General features: G+C 38.5%; 1 protein-coding gene across 1 annotated transcript in view; it reads left to right on the plus strand.

Annotated features, from left to right (window-relative positions):
* Positions 1-23034, plus strand: part of LOC127447692 (partitioning defective 3 homolog B-like) — a 466221-nt gene that overhangs the window by 140907 nt on the left and 302280 nt on the right. Inside the window, 1 exon segment of the mRNA XM_051709699.1 lies at positions 8238-8317. Coding sequence (XP_051565659.1) covers positions 8238-8317 — 80 coding nt within the window.

Genomic DNA, 23034 nt, shown 5'->3' on the forward strand with positions numbered 1-23034 from the left:
CATAAAGTATGTTTCTGGCTTAACAGTGTACACACAAAATATTGTCTTATGGAACACAATGACACATTAACATTTACTGTTCAAAAAGAATTGGTTTTCCATTAGAAAGACGTCAATGTATTCAAAGTGCTCTGTACTTAAGGAACAGTCTTGTGTTGTGGAACTTGCCTGCAAAATCAGCTTTTTAAGCACACTCAAATACAGCTTGTGAATGTAAGACACAGGTTTTCTTTACATATTCTCTGCTCTGTTGGGAGTCAGGTTGTCTCTCCTGCCTTTAATCATGTAGAAAGCTGAGCCGGTGCAAACAGGTATCTTAAGCCAGGTATTTTGGCTTTTGCATTTTCACAGAAGAGCCTGTGTTAAAGGGATAGTTGACTCAAAAATTAAGATTCTGTCATTATGTATTCATCCTCTTGTAATTCCAAACTCTAAATGCTGTTGATTTTCCAGTGTAACACAATAAGTAAAAACAAAAATGGGTCTTTAAGCAGCTCTCTTCCATACAATAACAGTTTATAGTGACCACGGCTGTCAAGCTCCAGAAAGGACGAATACAACATGAAGTTCATACTCCATAATCCTTGATTTTTTTTTTCCTTCTAGTTTGTTCTCTCTCTCTATCTCTCTCTCTCTCTCTCTCTCTCTCACACGCACACACACACACACACACACACATACACATACACATACACCCATCCCTTACCCCTAAAACACATTTTGAATGATCATATTAAAAGGAGCATTGATTTTTTTTTTTTTTTTTTTTTCGTTGTTGTTGGGTTTCATCAATAACTCTAGATTTAAGTGCATCCTGGGTGTTCTTTCAGTCTGAATCAATACTTGACCCTGCAAATATTTTTGACATATGCCAATACATTTTCTTTGGGATTGGTGTAGGGGTGTAACGGTTTGAATTTCTCACGGTTCGGTTTGTATCACGGTTTAAGGGTCATGGTTTCTGTACGGTTCAGTATTTGCTTTGTTTATATATATATATATATATTTGGTAAACACTTCAACAGGTTAGCCCTTAAATAACAGTCATTGTTTTACAACAGTAACCATAGTTTAACCATGGCATTTGTAGTAAAATCATAGTAACCACAGTATAAACATGGTTACAGTCATGGTTACAATATATAGTAAAATCATGGTAACTATATAGAAACTTCAGTATTACTGTTATAAAACCATGCTTAATTGAATCAAAACCATGATTTCTGCTCAGAAAACCATGGTGATAGCAGTCATGGTTACTACAATATTACTAAAGAAAAACCATGGATAATTTTTGTCAGGGTCCTTAACTTAAAAAAAAATTCTCTAATTACTAAAATCAACATTTTAACTTAACACTAATACGCTACCTGCATCAACACAAAGTGCACTTCAAACTCATCTCAACATATTCAATATTCGGAAGCTGTACATCACTATAAAATGAATAAACTTGCTATTAGAATGCATACGAGAAGGGATGTTGTGATAATGCTGCTTGAGTATTTTAATCGTACATGGAGATCACACATGAACACCCCAAGCGCTTTAGTTATTGTTTCATGTCTGTCCGAATTAGCACTGAGTGCCTGCTTAAAAATGGAAGGGAGTTTTGGCTCACCTGCGGCTCTTTCCTTGGGTGATGTCAGTGTTAAATGATTAATCATGTATTAATGTATTACTATAACGGCATCTTAATGCCATTAATCAAAGCGCATTATTGATGCTCGTGATAGATTACAGCTGCGCAAGGAAACAGGAAGTACTTGCGTGCGTGTTTTAAATAAACCCTCACGCGCATTATTGACATATATTACCAATTATACAGCACTCGTGTTGAGCGATGTCTGCAAACAGTGCCTGTTTTGTAAACGTATTTTGACCAACACTGTTGTAATTGACTGCAAAAAGAAAATGTTCCCAGAAAGGAGAAACGCAGGGGGCTTCTCTATCAGTGTTTCGTTTTCTCCACTTGCCATTTTCAACTACACACAACGCTTGCAGAACAGTGATGTCATCAAGTTTACCCACACGAAACACAGGTGGAGCGTATCCATTTACAGATCTATTCAGGTGCATTAGCGGAGGTTGTAACTGTGTCTGTTTGATGCTTTGTTTTCTTGACTCCAGATGCGTCATTAAACATGAGGTGAACCGACCACGGTGCCAATGCTTCCCGAACATGGGTGGCGATCCGTGTGGTTCGGTTTTTTACCGAGAACAGTTACACCACTAGTTTGGCGAGACCCCAGGGGTTTGATTTCCAAAGGTCGGATCTCTTTCCAAGTGTTAGGCTACTTTAGCATTTCATCGTGTCCTCTTCAAACCGTCAGATACTTTTATTCTGGATTGGAAGCTTGTCTTTGACTCTGTTTGGATGCTCAATAATATTCCAATATTATTCAGAATTTAGTCATATTCAGATTATATAAGCATTGTGTAAATGCATTAACTTGATTGCCACTGCCAGATTAAGCCATTAATGCTGTCTAGAAATATTAATACATCAGCTTGCATATGCCATTATGCCTGTTATAATCTGAATTTTGGTAAACACCTTATTTGGAATTTCACTGCAACTAAACATTCATTTATAATTCTACTGTAAATGTGCATGTCCAAACAAAGGTAATTCTGGTTAATATAGAGGCAGTCAAGCTATTGAAGCTATAAGCTATTGTAGAAGCACATTTTGCAGTGAGGAGGATATTGTTTTACTACCATTTTACAAACATTAAAAAGTCATGGGCTACATTTGTAAGAGTCTCTTGACCTAAATTTTGCATCTTCCATTGTTTCCAAAAGACAAAAGCAGTAAAAGAACATGCATGTCTTATTTTATTTGGATTATGCTGAATACATGTATAAAGGGACATTTTCTTCACTTTAAAATAAGAGTCCCCAGTGTATTTCGTGCTTTATCCTTAGAAGTCCCACGTTATGAACCAAATCTGAATTATCTTTCAGAATGAAGGCTTAATCAGAATATAGACCTTAAAGTTGCTGTAAGCTATTTTTTTCATGGAAAGGTATGCAAAAATTGTTCCTACTCCCTGAAAGATCTTCATGAAATAAGTGTTGTGAGATATCTCACCGATCTCTGTAACCGCTCTAGATTCTGTAAACAGCAAACAAAAATGTGTCCGTGGACCGTGGTCACTGAAGCTTTCTGCCTGTCAATCATTTTGCATGTTCTCATAGTGGTGCAGTTGCAGTGAAATACTGAGGCTTAATGCCATTTTATGCCATGTTTTTCATAACAGTTGTCAGTTGAGGGCGCTATTTTTGCTGCTGTTGTTTTAACAACCGTTTCTGCTCTCGGTAAAGCTCATTTGGTATCTTTTGGAGTGCAGGGTTTTGGATAGAGTGGGCATGGCTAATTCAATGGCTCAGTCATGTGGAAGTAGAATGGCTAAAATCGCTTACAGCACCTTTAATTGGAAAATGGTGTGCGTGTAAACATTTAATTGCCAAAAAGGTCATTCTCTTTCTTCTGTTCTTTTCTGTTTGTACACAAGAATAGTAAGAGAGAAGAATAGATCATTCATCCAGAAATAAAGAGACAGATAAAGATAAAAAAAGACTGTGAAAAGACCCCCTGGTCTGCAGTTTTAAACCACCGAGCAGAACGACCCCCTTGTCCCTGGCTACCTGTGTCCATCTGCTTGATACTCAAGTCCAAATCTACACTTATCATCTTGGAGACACATAATCCGTTACGCTCTCTTTTAATGGCCTTCGGCTCTCATCTAACCAATAGGATCCTGAGAAGCATGATCTAAAGTGAAGACTGCGGAATCAACTAGTACTACCAAATCAGTCAAAGTTGGAGTCTAACGCTCAACTATTGAAGCCATCATGCAAGGCTAATCGCTCATGACTGAGAGTGATGGATGCTGCAGAGTGGTGAGGAGGAAGGCCAGTCTTTCTAATTGTGCTTAAGGTGTTCACTCTTGTTCCTTATCACTGGAAAGGCTGCCTTACTCTGATGGTTAATGGAGGTGTGCTCAATTTTGATTCCATGGTTTCAAATGATGCATTTAAAGTCTGAAGTGCCTTGATGAGCACGGTTGGAGTTACTGTTTTGTCATATTTCCTACTGAAACAGTTTGAAACATGTCAAACGACTCGCCCCATTTTTTAAACTAGCCAACAGGTTTTGGTTTGTAACCACACACTGACACACACCCCTTTCCATCATGTTGATCAAGCTAGAACACTCATACAGGGGAAACTTGAGAAGTAACCTCAATATCGGCCAGCTTTTCCAAATATTTGAAAACCGAACGATGATCTAACTCTGTCAACATTACTACATAACCTGCCCACAAACGTACACAGTAAATTGCAGTCTTTGTTTATGGCGATGTGGGAGCTGCTGTGCAATACAGATGAATGAATAACAAAGGAATAAAAGATATTATATCCATGTTATGAATCACAAGACACCAAGCATAATAATTAAAGAAAACTTACTAGAACTGTACATCCAAGGAAACCTCTGGCTGCACAGATATATATATATATATATATATATATATATATATATATATATATTTATATATAAACCCCAGCCACTTGTCCATCCAGCTCCAGTGTTGGCACATCCTGTTAGAAATGATCACCTCTATGAATTATTTCCTTTGAAGACAATTACCCTCCATTGTCAGAGCTTCAGAGAGGTGAAAGGTTATAACCGACAGTCAGAACTCACTTTTTAAGTGATTCTTATAGAAAAATCTGTTCGGAATGACCCTATGTCATGGATTTTGCTCCCTTCAAAGTCCCCTGCGAAGGCTTGATCAACACCAGTTAGAACACAGCCAGATGTTGTAAGGGGAGGGTGCATTTACATTTAAAAAAACATTTGATTGGACAGAAAGTTTGATGAAAGTCTGAAGTGTAGAATGAGTCATAAAAAATGTTTGATCCGTATTGGTGGAAGAGAGAGACTGCAGATTTTAAATGCTTGTATCTTATGAAAACGAATTGTGTCAACATTTAGAAGTACACTAGCAAATAGATGACCTTAAAGGTAATAGATATAGATGAAAAGCAGCAAAACTTTAATTTTGATTTCACAGGATCTCTAAAGGAGGTTAACTCTGACATCTTTCAGATCTAGAACATTGGGAAAAGTTCTCTAGGCTGATTAAAGAGGGTTGAAGTAAGAAAAAAATATATATATATGTGTACATGTTTAAAGGAAACATAACAAGGAAGTAGAACATAATTTTCTTTTTTTTTTTTAATGGTTTTCTATGTAGGGCCAACTATATATAATAGACATGTTTGCACAGCAAAGCTCCCTTCCCAGTCCACCCAGGCCATGTATGCAAACCAAACTGCAAAACAATGGTTTGTTCAGAAATAGGGTGCGTTCCGTTCAGAAGTGATCATCCCTATGCTCTATTCCCTTCGAAGACTTTACCATCCTCTCTGAGAGCTTTGAAGTGCTGAAAAGTGTGGGGCTCAAAAATCACTGTCATTCGGAGCTCACTTTTGAAGTAATTTTTTAATGGAAATTCTGGTTGGATTGAGCCCTCTTAAGGCATCATTCTCACCGTTTGGAACGTAGGGATAGTCGTGGTATTTATTTGGTCATATCATTTTGGTCATTATATCGGCTATCAGTTATAGTTTTGGGCTATCAGCAGCATCAGTCTGTATTTCTGTATTGGTGTATGCCAAGTATAAAATATTACTTAAATAATGTTCTGAATCAGGAAACACTACAGTGGTTAACACAATGTACTCTCTTTCAGTTTACATGGTCATTTACTAAACTGTTTATCTGTATTCATTCAGCTGTTATATTAAGATGCTTTCGGCTGCATTATGAAGCCATGGTTCTCTGTTGGGCTGTTTGTTAGATCTAATTGACTGAATGGAGTCTCACACTGACTGTTTCTCTAAACAGCTGGGGGTCTGGAAGGGCCAGGCAGAGACTGCCTCCTTATCCAAGGGTTTGTGAGGTTTTTCAGGTTTGAATTATGAACTAGAGATGGACACAATGCTTACCCACTGCCTACACTCAGTCTACACTGGGCATGTCCATTGACGTGCTGCAACGAGCCGCAATGGCCTGAGGTTGTCTACACTGGACATGTCAAAGCAAACATTCTAAAGCGTTTATTTGTCTTGTGGGCAGGAGTAGTGCCAGCGCACTACTTTTTTTTACACATTCAGTTGAAATATCCCCCAGAGAGTCATATGAGGTCTTTTCTACTGATAACTGTGGCTCACATGCATGGTTAAAAGGGTTTTAAACTATTGATGGAAGGCAACAGGTCTGAAATTGTATGCGGCATGCTTGAGGGAGGCAGCCGACTGGAATTTACAAGGCGTCGTGTCAGAGCCTCTGACACCTAGACAGCCCCTGTTTGCTGTGAAAGAAAAATAAAAAAATATTCTCTTAAACCCTCTTGAAATGCTGTCAGATTTTTTTTTCTTCCTCACTCTCTCACTGGGATCTTGACGTGCCCCTGCTCCAGTAAAGTGTGAATAAGTGAGATGTAAACTGTGTTTAACTCAGGGTTCAGAGTCAGATGCTGCTGCTGTGCTGGAGGAATGAAACCGATAACAAGACAACAAACACACATGTCCAGTCATTAAACAGTGTGCTGGGCTTAAGCATAGACTATTAATAAAGACAACCTGAAACAGTATTTGCAACCCATTTAAATTGCGTGATGGGACTCATAGGGTTCAATATAGGGTGTAATATAGGGTGCGACATAATATACAATTGCAAAGAATAGTATAGGTTTGGCAATATAGTTAAAAAGTTTATTTGCTCTGGCTGTCTGTCCGTCCGTCCATCTGTCTGTCCATCCATTTCTCTTTCTTTTCCATCCATCCATCCATCCATCGCTCCCTCCCTCCCTCTTTCTCTCACTCTCTCATCCATCCATCCATCCATCTAATCTTGTAATACTCTATGTATTTGCTGTAAATGAGATTATTCTAAATTTTTTTTTTCAATCAGACAAGCTATTGTTGGCAAGTAGATTTAAAATGTTTAATGTAAGAACTGAAACATAGAAAAAAACATGTTTTCCACACTGTTTATAACTAAGCGAATATAACGAAGAATGATATTTAATCAATTGCATTTTTATTAGCACCAATTCAAAGGGATAGTTCACCCAAAAATGATAATTCTCTTGTAATTTACTCACCATTATGTCATCTCAAACTCGAACGAGTTTCTTCTGCGAAACACAAACAAAGATATTTTGATGGAGCTGTGATGTGTCTCTATCCATACAATGCAATTCAATATGGTCCATCACTTTCAAACTCCAAAAATGAAACGTAATCCAGACATCTCGAGTGCTTTGATATCCATGTATTCTGACTCAATATGATTGGTTTTAGGTGAGAAACAGACCAAAATGTGATTTTCTTTTTCACTATGAATCTTAATATCTGCGGTCTCCTTGACATGATCATGATTTGAAGAGTGATTACACTTCCTTTGCGCATGATGCATGTACAGCTTGTGTACATGTCTTTTTGGAGCTTGCTAGTTTGGAGCATTGACTTGCATTGTATGTGTAACCGGTCTGTTACTGCAACTCTGCGTTGTGTTGTACAAGTAAATAGGATGCCAGATATTGGCTGATGCTGAACAGAAGGTTTTATTCTGAATGAAATAAATAGAATACTTAAAATTTATTTTTTCTTGATTCAGTTTCCCCTCGTGCACATATTGCCTCTCCTCAGTGCACTCAAAGCAGACTGAGAGGCGCAGCGCGGGTTAACCCAAATGATGTCATCAAATGCAACTCAGTATAAAAATAAATGAAAACCCCAACACACTTCAAAAACTGTTCAAAATAAAAATATAAGAAAAAGATACCCATGAAACTAACTAAAAAAAAAATATTAAATGAAAAAATAAAAATACTCATAGAAGTGAAATAGAAATACTCGCATCATGAGTATGTGAGTACCCGTCACATATGGATAAAACACCTCATGCCTCAAATAAAAGATCTTTGTGCGTGTTCCACAGAAAAAAAGAAAGTCATTCAAGTTTTAGACAGCATAAAGACGAGTCAGTAATGAGAAAATTATAATTTTTGGGCTAACATTTCCTTTAACACAACATCAGCACAAAAACAGCAATTTTGAACTGCACATATATTTTTTTCTAAAATATTTTAGTATATGAAATATGTCATGCGGAGACAAAATAAACATTTTTGTGCAACATTGTGTTTGTGTTTCAGGTACTCCTCTGTTGGTACGGAGCAGTAGTGATTCTGCCCTTGGACCCCCTCAGACTGATGATCTGAATGGCAGATCCATGGTAAAACCACACTGACACATTCTCAAAGCTCTTTAGGAGTGCTGATCTCAGATCATACAATAGCTAAACATTTATATACTGTATATTTCACCATAATTTCTAGTGTTCGATCAATGTGATCCACTTAATATTCTTATAACCTAACTGACCCAGCTGAAAAAAGTGCCTAAAACATCTCGGCAACTTAACGGCTAAACAAGTTCAGGTGCTGACCAGCTTACATGACCAGTAAAAAAGAACTTTCTTGCTTTGTATTAACCTTATAAGGTATGTTTTGCACACTTTCATTCTGCATTTTGCTGGTCATCCATCATGGTTACATGAAGCTGATCTTCTTGCAACAAAAAACAGCTTAACCAGTTTGTTTCAATAACAGACCAGCTTTGCAAATCTGAGATCTGCATCATGTAAGCTGTTCCCAATTTAAGAATTTTTTTTTATTTAAAATAAAATAATAAAATAAATAATTTTATATATATATATACAGACACACACACACACGTTATATTGTTGGCTTATTGGAGAATGTGTCTGTTACTGAAATGCTACTGAATGCAGAATTACAAAAATTATTGACTATTTTCAAAGAGGTTTCCCCAAACACTTCCCCTGCTGGAGACAGATGATCCCGCACCAAACTCGCATCACTAATTGAGCCAATTTTGATATTTTGGGCCATTCAAAGAAACAGCAATGATTTGATAGTGCCACAGGAACACAATGTTAACAATTTTATGAAATATCAATCTACAGATGGCTTACTTGTTATTGTGTGTCTCTGCACAAAATTGAAGAAAGTATTTTTAAAATTGAAGAAATGACAAACATTCCTTTAAAGTAATATTCAGCTGAAAACATACTTAAAGAGTTGTCACGTCACTGTATCATATTCTTTGTAAAGAAGGTTGCTTATGTTAGTGGTTATTTTACAGAGGTTTTTTGTCTCAGGGTTCCCATTAAGTCAACCAGACTGAACCAAACACTGAGACATTGATCCACTTTTTTGTGTTCTTTCATAACTGGCCTTCCTCTTTTGTTGCATTTTCATGCTCATTTTTACCCTCTTCTCTCTCTCAATAAAATGCTCATCTACAATAGCTATGATGTTTTGATGAAATGCAGTGTGAACAGAGCTGTATCGCTACAGTGTGTTGAATGCATTTATGGAGCTTTGTAGAGTTAGTGAAGTATACTCATTTGTTTCTCTCTCCCCCTGGCCTGCTTAATGGACTGTCTTGCTCTCCCCCCACCTTGCTTAATGGACTGGCTCAGAATAGATGGAGTTTTTTATGATTACCACTCTGCTCATTCAGGGCCTTTTATTAGAGCAGCATGGATAGCTTTAATGTACTTCACCTCTCTTTCTTTCTCTCCTCTGGTTGTCCTTTTTCTCACTTTGAATTTCTTATTTTGTTTTTTTCAGTATTGTTTCTAGTTACATTACTCTGTTCCCTTTTTCCTCTTTGTCTGACCACAGTTTTACTCATCAGCTGTATGTGTGATTTGTGTGTATACTGTATATGTGGGGTAGATCTTAAAAGTTCCGTTCTTTGACTTTGCAATATGGATCCTCTCCTAGTGCAAGGCAGAGAACAATGTGACAAAGGGACGTGAATTGCCAGTGATTGTTTTGAGACTGACATTAATTTTCGCCAGCCTTTGTGGAAAGTTCCCACACCTAAATGAAAGCAAAACTCACACGTCATTAACATGCTTTAATGCAGAATACAACCTGTGAAATTTCTGATTGGTCAGGTGCAGTTACGCGTTGCTTTCCGGATGTCAATATGTTACGTCAATGGAGAAATGGCTACAGGAACACAAATGAGTATGGGTTTAAAAAAATTTAAACAAGGGGCACCCAGTAGGGTTGCCCTCTTTCCCCATTATTGTTCTGTCTTGCCCTGGAACCATTAGCAGCTGCGATAAGAAAGGAGGATGATTTTCCAGGGGTGGTGGTGGGAGGTATGGCGCATTAGCTTTTGCTTTACACAGATGATATTTTATTATTCGTCTCTGACCCTACTAGATCTATGCCTTGCCTCCACAGAATTATTAATTCATTTTCTAAGTTCTCAGGATACTGAGTCAATTGGTCTAAATCCGAAGCTTTGGCTCTGACAGCGTATTGCTCAGTAACAGCTTTTCAGCCAGGCACCTTTCAGTGGCCCAAACAGGGCATTAAGTATTTGGGCATTTTATTCCCAGCAAATTTGTGTGATTTAGTTAGAGTTAATTTTGACCCTTTAATAAAAAGGTTTTCGAGCGATGTGGGCAGGTGGGCTTCATTAAATTAACTATGATTGGGAAGGTTAATGTTATTAAAATTAATTGTATTCCAAAAATTCAACTACCTGCTACAGTCTCTCCCAATAGATGTCCCCCTCTCTTATTTCAAGCAATTTGATAACATAGCGAAGTCCTTCATTTGGAATAGTAAACGTCCCCGATTACATTTCAGTAAGCTACACAGGCCAAATGACAAAGTTGGGCTAGGCCTACCCAAGATTTAGTTTTATTATTATGCATTCAGTCTCAGACATTTGGCTCATTGGTCAGTTCCACGAGAGAGAGCCCCTCCCTGGTTTTGTATTGCACTGGAAGTTCTTGCCTCTATTTCGCCATCGCAAAGCATTTCTATCAAACTAACCGGAGAAGTAAAGTCACACCCCGTTATCTCGCATTTGCACACGATATGGACAAAAGTGTCCAGAGTGTTTAATTCTGACATTTATTAAAATGTTGCCTCGAGCATATGGCTGAACCCAAAATTAAGTCCCCTTTCTGCTGGACAGAGTGGATTGTGTGGGAGGTTAGTACGCTCGGTGACTTGTATGAGAGTGGAGTGTTGAGATCCTTTGAAAATATGGTTCATATTTGGGGCAGATACTCTGGAAGTGGTGATTACTGCTTTTGGAAAAGGCGAAGAGGCATCAGTGTATTACTCACTGCTAATTCAGAGTCTGGGGGACGGAGCTTTAACTTCTCTCAAGGGAGAAAGATTTAAACTTGGTATTGGAGGAGGGAGTGTGGGCTATCTAGATATGCAAGAGTGCGCCTTATGCAATTTAAGATTTTACATAGATTCTTTAGGACCCCCTGTAGATTGTATAGGTGTGTTAAGATCCAAGATTTTTGGTTGAGGGTTCAGAGTTTTATGTGTGACGTTTTGGACACTCAAATTTAATTTTGCCCCAGACTCTGTATTTTAGGCAATGGGGTGGCCATAAAATAGGGGATAAATACATAAAAAAATTGGGTCCTAGCCAGTGTTATGATCAGCAGGCAGGTCATCCTTAGGGGATGGATGTCGGCTGGAGCCGGCCTCATTTCAGGAGTGGTGCATAGAGATGGGCAAGGTGGTGGCATTGAAAGAAATGTCAAATAGAAGGCAGGGAAACTTGTTATTTAATAAATACTTGTTATTTAAGGGCAGCTATTTGGCATTTTTGGAAGGCTCTCGGGGAGGGGAAGTGGAGAGAGATGTGGAGTTAAAAGTTGATTCGGTGTATATATGTTTGCTTTTCTGTTTCATGTGTCTGAATCAATAAAACTGGTAATAAGAAAAAAAAAATAAACAAGCTTACTCTTTCATGTTCAAATGTCTATAGTATAAAAAAGCATTTTGAGTGTGGCTTAATGGAGGATTTGACCTTTCAGGCCAGCAAGCGATGGCTTGAAAAGGCACTTTTTTTCTCATAGAGGAACAGTTAATAGCCAACAGCATTTGTCACCTGGTGTTTGTGGTGCTTATGAGGGTGACACAAGTCTGTTTGCTTCATTCACAATCCAGTTTTCCGTTCTTCTCTCCATCATTTCCAATCTCTCTCCACTATCTGGCAAAAAAAGAGCCAAAAAATGAATAATAATAAAAAATAAAATAATGATACCAACCCTCTACGGACACGTTGGAGAAAGAAACTCCATCGACTAGTGAATTTTTGTTTTTTTACTCTCCAGACTTTTGACGATATGTAAGCATAATGCAACTGAAAACTGAAAAAGATATTAAGTAAACAGAAAAGAGGGCATCTTCACACAATATAGTATGCAAGATTGTAAATGTTATTTTATCTTTCTTTTTTGATCATATTAATTACATTTTAGCTTTTTAAAATGTACAAATTTCACATTCTATCAATTTATATGATGTCATGAAATTGCATTTTCAATAATGTTACAAGCTGTTGTCACTGTTTAAAATTTCGTACTCATTTTAAATGAAATATTGACAAGGTTGGGACCTTATAATGAAAATAGAATTACACATGATAATTTTATTTTTATTTTATATAAAAAAGTGCTTCTACATCAAAACTACTATTAAAAAATATATAAATAAATAATAATAAAAAACTTGCACAAGCCTCTTTGTTCAATTCTTTAATATATACAGTGTTTTCTGAAGTTTAAATAATAACTTTAAATTAAGTACAATAGATTATTGTATGATTGTGTCTTTAAATATTTATGTATTTACACATTTAATACATTTTATTACATTTTGTTACGTTTATTTATATGCACTTGTGCAATTTACATTGAGTTTACTTTGATATGCATAACAAGCACTAAAATGTACTTTTTATGTTTTTTTTTTTGTTTTTTTTTAAGAACTTGTAGTAATGAAAATTCACTCTCTAATGTGAATAGGCCTTAACATGTAGCAGTGGCTGAGTGATTGATACAAGTGGCAGACGATACACTGGTAATTAATTAGTGTTTTCTCTGTGTTACACTTTTCTGAGTGCTTCTCGATCCTGTGTATGATTTATGGGGAGTTATGTGTTCTCCACGGCTGTTATAAGCAGAGATCAGAGCAGAGGCATTCCTGCAGTATCAGGTGGCATAGAGTTGGTGTGACATAATTTATGTGTCTGATGAAGGGGAGAAATGTTCCTTTTGTCTGCACACCCTCAGACATGCAGGAAATCCTTGTGTCTCCGGTTTTGCAGCATGACACCTACCTTCAACGCAACCTGACAGATAAAACTGCAGTACCAAGATTGATGAGTGTATCCCTTTTCTCCAGGGTCAGAAGACCCAAAGCGTCTCACACTCCCTGTTCTCTGCGGGGTTAAGGGAACACCCTCTGTTTCCGGGTGACAAGAATGTGAAGTGGCCAGTGGATCCCTGAGAGTATAATATGCCCTCACTCACACAACTTTGTCAGCGTTCTGGAACGCTCCACAAACATTCCTAAACAGAGACGTTTCCTCCATCTGTAACCTGACTCTGGTTCTTTGGCCCTGGTCTCTGTTCTCAAGACCTTTGTCGTCTTCCTTTTGTTATTTTTCTTTCTTCTTTAGATATTCATTATACATTAAGGCTTTTTTTAAAAGGCTACCCATTTTTCTTTGGCGTCCCCACACCTGCGGCCATCCCCGTTTCCCTTCCCTGTTTCCTTTTTCCTGTTGCATCCCTCATCTCTCCCTTCATCTCCTGTATGTCATTTAACAGCCAGCTGGCTGACTCTTGTGTTTTTTTTTTTTTTTTTGTAGTTAAGAAGCTTTATTTTGCTTCAGGGCTCACAGCACCTGTGGCACAGCAGAAATGGCTGTTTTCTGTTCTCACACACACTTACAGACGTATCTCTTTCAAAGATATACACACAGAGAGATGATAGTTTGTGCAAGGGAATATGGAACAAGTGTTTGGGCCAGATGGTGGGCTGCTGCATTTACACTTTGGCCTTGTTTGCTGTTGTTCTGATATGAGGAGAGGGTAGACTTGTGTTTCCAAACTTTTGACTAATGATTAATTGACTAGAGGATGCTTTGGACTTGTGTCGACTAGTCATGGATTATATGACATCAGTTGCACTTGTTATAGATGGCCAAAATTCCTCTGTCCTCAACCTGTGTTCTGGTGTATTTGCATGTCGCCATGTAAATAGATTTATGTGGCATGCTGTAATGGCCAGATACTGTATATTTGGAATTACACAAATGTGAAAATAAGGTGAAACTGCTGTGCTTTATGTTCACAAAGCACATTATAAGAGAAGCGCACAGTGGATTTCTGAGATGGTATGGGTGTGTTTGGAGTGTTCACATCAGTGGCATAACTACAGGCAGTGCTGGGTGTGCAGCCACACTGGGGTCTGGGGTGAAATGGGGGCCTGTGAGGGCTTCCCGATAGGGTCAGGTACCGGAGGCGAGAAAAGAGATAAGAGAAAAGATAGGGCCTGTAAGATCCAAGTTTTGCCACTGGTTCACATACAACCCAAAATTCTTGCGAAACATTCTGAGATCCCTAAAACAAGTGAAAGTGTCATCTGGAGGCTGACTGGAACTAAGCGAGTTGGAGCTTGACAACGCAAGCAGCATGAATGTGTCAGTGGAGATTTTTGAGCTTTCATTCATACCCGCATCATTGCAGCAGTGCAAAACATTCTTTCCACTGCTGATGCTGCACAGACTGTGGGGAGTAATTTACTGGTAAACACTGACTCACTAACTATTCAACTACTTTAAAGGATGACTTGAAAAATCAGACTATTCTAAATAAATCTAGTCCCCATTGCAGCTTATTCTGGCCACAATCCACCCGTGAAGACAGGAAGAGTCAGTCTGACCGACATGCAAAGCAGCCAACCACAATTTATTTCTTTTTTTTTTTTTTAGGGGGGGCAGGGTTATTTGAAATAGATATTAATATGGTGTATAAATACATTATTAAAAAAAGGGTTGCTCTACAACTGTAAGTTGCATACAGCCTGGCAGTCAGATTAGAGTTTGCTAGTTTGAGAAAGTGCTTTCCAGTTTTGTTTGCAGTATGCATGAGCTTTCATTTCATTCTGTCTAAGACTAGGGAAATGGAAATCTGGAAATAGCAACTGGAAAGAGGTGTTAAGGATTGAGGGAAAGCAACTGAAAAAATAAAATAAAAAAAACAATTGTTTAGTAACATTTCTACACTGGAGGACTCTGAGAGTCCATATAATACGCTGTTGTTTGAAACTCTTTCTTGTGGTTTGGTAAGACCCAGCCAAGGCTAATATAAAACTATTTGGCTTGAGCACATTTCAAATGCGGCTGAATAACTTCAGCTGAAATACTGCGAAAAGAACCACTAAAATCCAACGTAGTGGATTACATTGAACTTGGTCTCACTTGAGTGCTGAGATATCATTAAGAGTTGCTAACCAAACTTCTTTCAAAAATCTTTCAAAGATTTTATGCCATAAACCTCACAAACTTAAATGTTTTTTTTTTTTTTTCCTTTCTTCCTCAAAGCACTCATTGTGGCTACTCGGTTCCTCATAAACACAACTTGTGCATTCTGACTCATGTAAGTTGCGTGGCAGCCATCCACTCAGATTGGAACTGGCAAATTTTTCCAGCTCTTGCCCTTTTTGTGACAAAAGTCCAGTGAATGTATTGTCCGTGATCTTTGGGCATGCCATCTGAGGTTGAGACTACTTTGAAGTATATTCATTCCAACATTCATGCAAATGGTATGCACAGGCCCAATTTGCTGACTTTTTGGCATTTTCTGCACTGATTTTGTTGGAAAATCTGTGGAATTCTGCAGATTTCTGTGGATTTAAACATAGTAAAATGTGTGAAAACAGGTTGATAGTATTTGTGTTTGTGGCTGCTGAAAGCATGATTGAATTAGCAAAAAAATATTTAATAAACACAAGCAAGGGGCAGGGGATGTGAAGAACTTTATGAAAGATGGGTGTCCCAAATCTGCGGAGTTTTTGGCATATTCTGTGCCTGGGGATACTGTAGGGGCCGGGTTATGCACCTTCCAGCACTAATTGTTTCCCTCATTCTCTAAATTCACTTTGAAAATCATACTTTTCAATTTCAAATTTGAACTCCTGAGGATGGAGAGGTTTTGTAACCTTGGAAACCATGACTTGCAGAATTTCTACAGATATTAGTCATGAGAGACTGAGATTCTAGAGAGATGTATTTGTCCTGTGTGTCCTAGTCTATTTTTATGCCTTCTGAATGTTTATGTCCCTTAAGAACCAATTAGGTATGTGGATTTGTTTTTACCTGTGCTGGTTGTTATGTTGCTTGTCCAGGTGGGAACCCAGGGACCTCACCCTGCTGTCCCACTGGCCTCCTTTGAGAGGGTCATCTGGCAGCACACCTCTGTCCTCTGGTATTGCAGTGTTTTCTTTGTTGGTGTTCATGTCCCTCGTGGCATGGAAAATGTCCAGTGTGCTCGCTGGTCAAGACACACATACCATAATTATTGAGCTTGATAACTCTGAGGAATAAGTGTGTATGCTGACTATTAGTTGTCTATATGAGGTTTCTGCTTCTGTCTACCAATTATTAAAAAAAGCTGTCAGCAGATTTTTTTTTTTTTTTTTGAAAAATAAATAAACAGTATATGTGTGTGTGTGTGTGTGTGTGTGTGTGTGTGTGTGTGTGTGTGTGTGTGTGTGTATATATATATATATATATATATATATATATATACACACACACACACACACACTCACACTGGTGGCTAAAAGTTTAGAATAATGTACAGATTTTGCTCTTATGGAAAGAAATTGGTACTTTTATTCACCAAAGTGGCATTCAACCGATTACATTGTATAGTCAGGACATTAATAACATGAACAATTACTATTACAATAAAAAAAAAAAAAAAAAAAAATAAAGAATTCCGAACTATTTAAAATACTTCAAAGAGTTCTCATCAAAGAATCCTTCACGTGCAGCAATGACAGCTTTGCAGATCCTTGGCATTCCATCTATCAGTTTGTCCAGGTACTCAGGTGACATTTCACCCCACACTTCCTGTAGCACTTGCCATAGATGTGGCTGTCTTGTTGGGCACTTCTCATGCACCTTACAGTCTAGCTGATCCCACAAAAGCTCAATGGGGTTAAGATCCATAACACTCTTTTCCAATTATCTGTTGTCTAATGTCTGTGTTTCTTTGCCCACTCTAACCTTTTCTTTTTGTTTTTCTGTTTTAAAAGTGGCTTTTTGTTTGTAATTCTTCCCATAATGCCTGCACCCCTGAGTCTTCTCTTTACTGTTGTACATAAAACTGGTGTTGAGCGGATAGAATTCAATGAAGCTGTCAGCTGAGGAAAATCATCAAACTGGAGTCTCTGATGTACTTATCCACTTGTTTAGTTGTACATCCGACCTTCCACATCTCTTTCAGTTGTCCTTTGTCTTTGAAGACTGTAGTGTACACCTTTGTATGAAATCTTAAGGTTTTTGGCAATTTCAAGCATTGTATAGCCTTCATTCTTCGAAACAACGATTGACTGCCGACTTTCTAGAGAAAGCTGTTTCCTTTTTGCCATTTTTTACCTAATATTGACCTTAAGACATGCCAGTCTATTGCATACTGTGGCAACTAAAAACAAACACAAAGACAATGTTAAACTTCATTTAACGAACAAAATTTCCCTGTCCACAGCTTTCAGCAGTGTTTGATATAATGGCAAGTGATTTTCTAGTACCAAATTATCAATTTAGCATGATTACTCAAGGGTAAGGTGTTGGAATGATGGCTGCTGGAAATGGGGCCTGTCTAGATTTGATCAAAAATGACTTTTTTCAAATATTGATGGTGCTGTTTTCTATATCAGTAATGTCCTGAATATACTCTGTGATCAGTTGAATGCCACTTTGGTGAATTAAAGTACCAATTTCCTTCCAAAACAGCAAAATCTGTACATTATTCCAAACTTTTGGCCACCTGTGTGTGTGTGTGTGTGTGTGTGTGTGTGTGTGTGTGTGTGTATGAATATATATATATATATATATATATATATATATATATATATATATATATATATATATATATAGATAGATATAACCATTCCAACACATGCCATCTCCCCAAAACCTTGCTCTAAAAAGACTTGTCAAGCAACGTGTGCTAACTGCTAGGCCATGGCTTCAACAAAAGTGCTTTTTGTATTGCAAAACACTAGGGATGTGCAAGACTAGTCGACTGAACAGTTCTGATGCTGCTAGTTGACAATGGAATTAGTAGTCAGTTAAAATTTTTCTCCATTAAACTTTTCAACATTTTTACACATTTACATTTGGCTTTATATTTTTACAGAGGCTGCACTTAAATTAATGTCATATTAATGTTACACATTTTAAATATAATTAATAATAAAAATATTATTTAAAAAAAGAGGATATCTGGAGCAGATACGAAGTTTCATTTCATCGCAGGCTGCGCATGCTTCTTCCGTCCTCACATGCGTGCAGGAAAATGTGCTCTCACTAAACAAGAAATCTCAGCAAAATAACTAGGCTATTGAAATCACTTTACATTTATGCATTTGGCAGACGCTTTTATCCAAAGTGACTTACAGTGCACTTATTACAGGGACAATCCCGCCGGAGCAACCTGGAGTTAAGTGCCTTGCTCAAGGACACAATGGTGGTGGCTGTGGGGATCGAACCAGCAATCTGCTTACCAGTTATGTGCTTTAGCCCACTACGCCGGCACCACCACTCCACTTTGGTGGTACAGGTGTAGGTGGTGTGGATTTGAAATGATGGCTTGAAAGTCAGATGTTTTCACGTTTTTTTTAATTTTATAAAAAAAATTTCAGAAGTATATTATTCATTTATTGTCATTTTTACAACAGTCTTGATGATAACATGCTTATAAAATTTCATAAGAATGCAGAAACGTGTTCAGTTTTTATTCAAATTAATTTTAGGATGTGTTGGGAGAATGAAAAAAATAATCGCAATAATTCACACTTTAGCATCATGAGTTAACGTGGCAATTCGAGATAAAAAACAAAACAAACAAACAAAAAAAAATATAATAATCACACACATTTACAACTACACCTCTCTCTCCACTGCCCCTCCCCGAGAGCACTCCAAAAATGCCAGATATTTGCCCCATTTCCCCACAAACAAATCCAAATTCCCCAGTCTTCTAGATGACCCTTCTTCAAAAGCCCCCACCCTCCCCATCTCCGAGCACCACTCCTGAAATGGGGGCGCTCCAGCCGACTTCCATCCCCTTAAAACTATTTGTCTGGCAATCGTGACACTGGTTAGGACCCAATATTTTATGTGCTTATTCTCTATATTGATGACCATCCCATCGCCTAAAATGCACACCCTTGCATCTCTAGATGCAGACTTGATGCTTTTTAAAATCCTAGCCCACATTCCATCCTCCAATACTAAGTTTAAATCTTTCTCCCATAATCTTTTGATAGAAGTTAAAGCTCTGTCCCCCAGACTCTGAATTACCAGGGAGTAATACACTGATGCCTCATGACCTTTTCCAAAAGCAGTAATCACCACTTCCAGAGTGTCTGCCACTTTAAAGGGGTGTATGCTACTCCCAAAAATAGTACAAAGCAGGTGGCGCAGCTGTAAATACCTAAAGAATTGAGACCTGGGGATCCCAAAATGTTGAACCATATTTTCAAAGGATCTCAATACTCCACTCTCATACAAGTCACCGAGTGTAAAAACCTCCCACACAATCCACTCTGTCCAGCAGAAAGGGGACTTATTAATACATAATTTTGGGTTCAGCCATATGCTCGAGGCAACATTTTAATAAATGTCTGAATTAAACACTCTGGACACTTTTGTCCATACCGAGTGCAAATGCAAGATAACAGGGTGTAACTTACCTTCTCCTGTTAGTTTGATAGAAAGGCTTTGCAGTGGCGAAATAGGGGCAAGAACTTCCTGTTCAGTACAAAGCCAGGGAGGGGCTCTCTCTCGTGGAACTGACCAATGAGCCAAATGTCTGAGACTGAATGCATAATAATAAAACAAAATCTTGGGTAGGCCTAGCCCACCTTTGTCAGTTGGCCTGTGTAGCTTACTGAAATGTAATCGGGGACGTTTACTATTCCAAATGAAGGACTTTGCTATGCTATCAAATTGCTTGAAATAAGAGAGGGGGACATCTATTGGGAGAGACTGTAGCAGGTAGTTGAATTTTGGAATACAATTAATTTTAATAACATTAACCTTCCCAATCATAGATAAATGTAATGAAGCCCACCTGCCCACATTGCTCGAAAACCTTTTTATTAAAGGGTCAAAACTAACTAACTAAATCACACAAATTTGCTGGGAATAAAATACCCAAATACTTAATGCTCTGTTTGGGCCACTGAAAGGTGCTTGGCTGAAAAGCTGTTACTGGGCAGTACGCTGTCAGAGTCAAAGCTTCAGATTTAGACCAATTAACTCTGTATCCTGAGAACTTGGAAAATGAATTAATAATTCTGTGGAGGCAAGGCATAGATCTAGTAGGGTCAGAGACGAATAATAAAATATCATCCGCGTAAAGCAAAAGCTTATGTGCCCTACCTCCCGCCACCACCCCTGGAAAATCATCTTCCTTTCTTATCGCAGCTGCTAATGGTTCCAGGGCAAGACAGATCAATAATGGGTAAAGAGGGCAACCCTGCCTGGTGCCCCTATCCAGAGTAAAATAATCTGAAATTAATCCGTTTGTTTGTACTGCTGCTACCAGGTGTCTATAAAGTAACTTAATCCATACAATAAAAGTATTCCCGAACCTGTATATTTCCAAAATCTTAAAATATATTCCAATTCTACCATATCCAATTCTACCGCCTTTTCGGCGTCAAGTGAGATGGCAGGGACTGGAGTCTGATCATTCACCAATGACCACATGATATTGATGAAACGCCTAATGTTATCAGAAGAGCTGCGGCCCGACTAAACCCCACCTGATCTATATGTATAAGAGATGTCATAACTTTACTTAATCGGTTAGCCAAAATTTTTGACAATATTTTGTATGTCTAGCTGGATCACGGAAATTGGACTGTAACTCTTATACTCGCTTGGATCTTTGTCCTTTTTTAAGAATCAGACTGATCCGGGCTTGTGTCATGGTTGGCGGAAGCTTTCCATTCTTTAATAATTCCGTATAAACTTCTAACAAAAGTGGAGCCAGTTCTGTAGCATAAGATCTGACAAATCCGGCGGCAAAGCCATCTGGCCCCGGAGCCTTGCCTGTAGGCAAGGCCTTAATTACCTCTCCAAGCTCCTCCAAGTTTATCTCAGAATCAAGATAATTGTATTTTTGCTCTGTCATCTGTTTAGGGAGTTCTAATGGTTCCACAAAGTTTCTAATATCTTCAACAGAAGACGAAGATGTGGAACTATAGAGATCAAGATATAATTCTTTAAAAGCATTATTATTATCAATGGCCGAGGTAAATATTTCACCACCAAGACTCTCTCTGCTTTATATATCTATCCAAAAGCTTCCCTGCTTTGTCCCCCGACTCAAAGTATGACTGCTTGCCCTGAATATCCAAAACTCCACCTTCCGGGACAAAATAATATTATATCTGTATTTCAGTTGGGTCAATTTGCACACTTTGGCTTCACTATGATCAAGGACTGAGTCCATCAAAAGATTAAAGTCTCCTCCCAATATTATATCATGAGGGGTGCCAGCAGCTTGCAACATCCCTTTAAGATCTATAAAAAAGCCCTGATCAGCAACGTTTGGTGCGTAATTATATTAGCCAAAATAAGACTTTGCCCCTGAATTTCTGCTAAAACAATAATGACTCTTCCTAATTTATCTTTAATCTGTTTGAGACAGATGTTTACTTATCAGTGCAATGACGCCCCTTCTCTTACTTGAGTCAGCACTAAAGAAAACCTGTCCACCCCATATCTTCCCAAATGTTTCAGCCTCCTCTGGGGAAAGATGTGTTTCTTGAAGAAACACTATATCATACACTATATTGCCAAAAGTATTCGCTCACCCATCCAAATAATTGAATTCAGGTGTTCCAATCACTTCCATGGCCACAGGTGTATAAAATGAAGCACCTAGGCATGCAGACTGCTTCTACAAACATTTGTGAAAGAATGGGCCACTCTCAGGAGCTCAGTGAATTCCAGCATGGTACTGTGATAGGATGCCACCTGTGCAACAAGTCCAGTTGTGAAATTTCCTCGCTACTAAATATTCCACAGTCAACTGTCAGTGGTATTATAACAAAGTGGAAGCGATTGGGAATGACAGCAACTCAGCCACGAAGTGGTAGGCCACGTAAAATGACAGAGCGGGGTCAACGGATGCTGAGACGCATAGTGCGCAGAGGTTGCCAACTTTCTGCAGAGTCAATCGCTACAGACCTCCAAAGTTCATGTGGCCTTCAGATTAGCTCAAGAACAGTGCGTAGAGAGCTTCATGGAATGGGTTTCCATGGCCGATCAGCTGCATCCAAGCCATACATCACCAAGTGCAATGCAAAGCGTCGGATGCAGTGGTGTAAAGCACGCCGCCACTGGACTCTAGAGCAGTGGAGATGCGTTCTCTGGAGTGATGAATCATGCTTCTCCATCTGGCAATCTGATGGACGAGTCTGGGTTTGGCGGTTGCCAGGAGAATGGTACTTGTCTGACTGCATTGTGCCAACTGTGAAGTTTGGTGGAGGGGGGATTATGGTATGGGGTTGTTTTTCAGGAGCTGGGCTTGGCCCCTTAGTTCCAGTGAAAGGAACTCTGAATGCTTCAGCATACCAAGAGATTTTGGACAATTCCATGCTCCCAACTTTGTGGGAACAGTTTGTGGATGGCCCCTTCCTGTTCCAACATGACTGCGCACCAGTGCACAAAGCAAGGTCCATAAAGACATGGATGAGCGAGTTTGGTGTGGAAGAACTTTACTGGCCTGCACAGAGTCCTGACCTCAACCCGATAGAGCACCTTTGGGATGAATTA

The sequence above is a fragment of the Myxocyprinus asiaticus genome, chromosome 11 (genome assembly GCF_019703515.2).
Source record: "Myxocyprinus asiaticus isolate MX2 ecotype Aquarium Trade chromosome 11, UBuf_Myxa_2, whole genome shotgun sequence".
NCBI lineage: Eukaryota > Metazoa > Chordata > Actinopteri > Cypriniformes > Catostomidae > Myxocyprinus > Myxocyprinus asiaticus.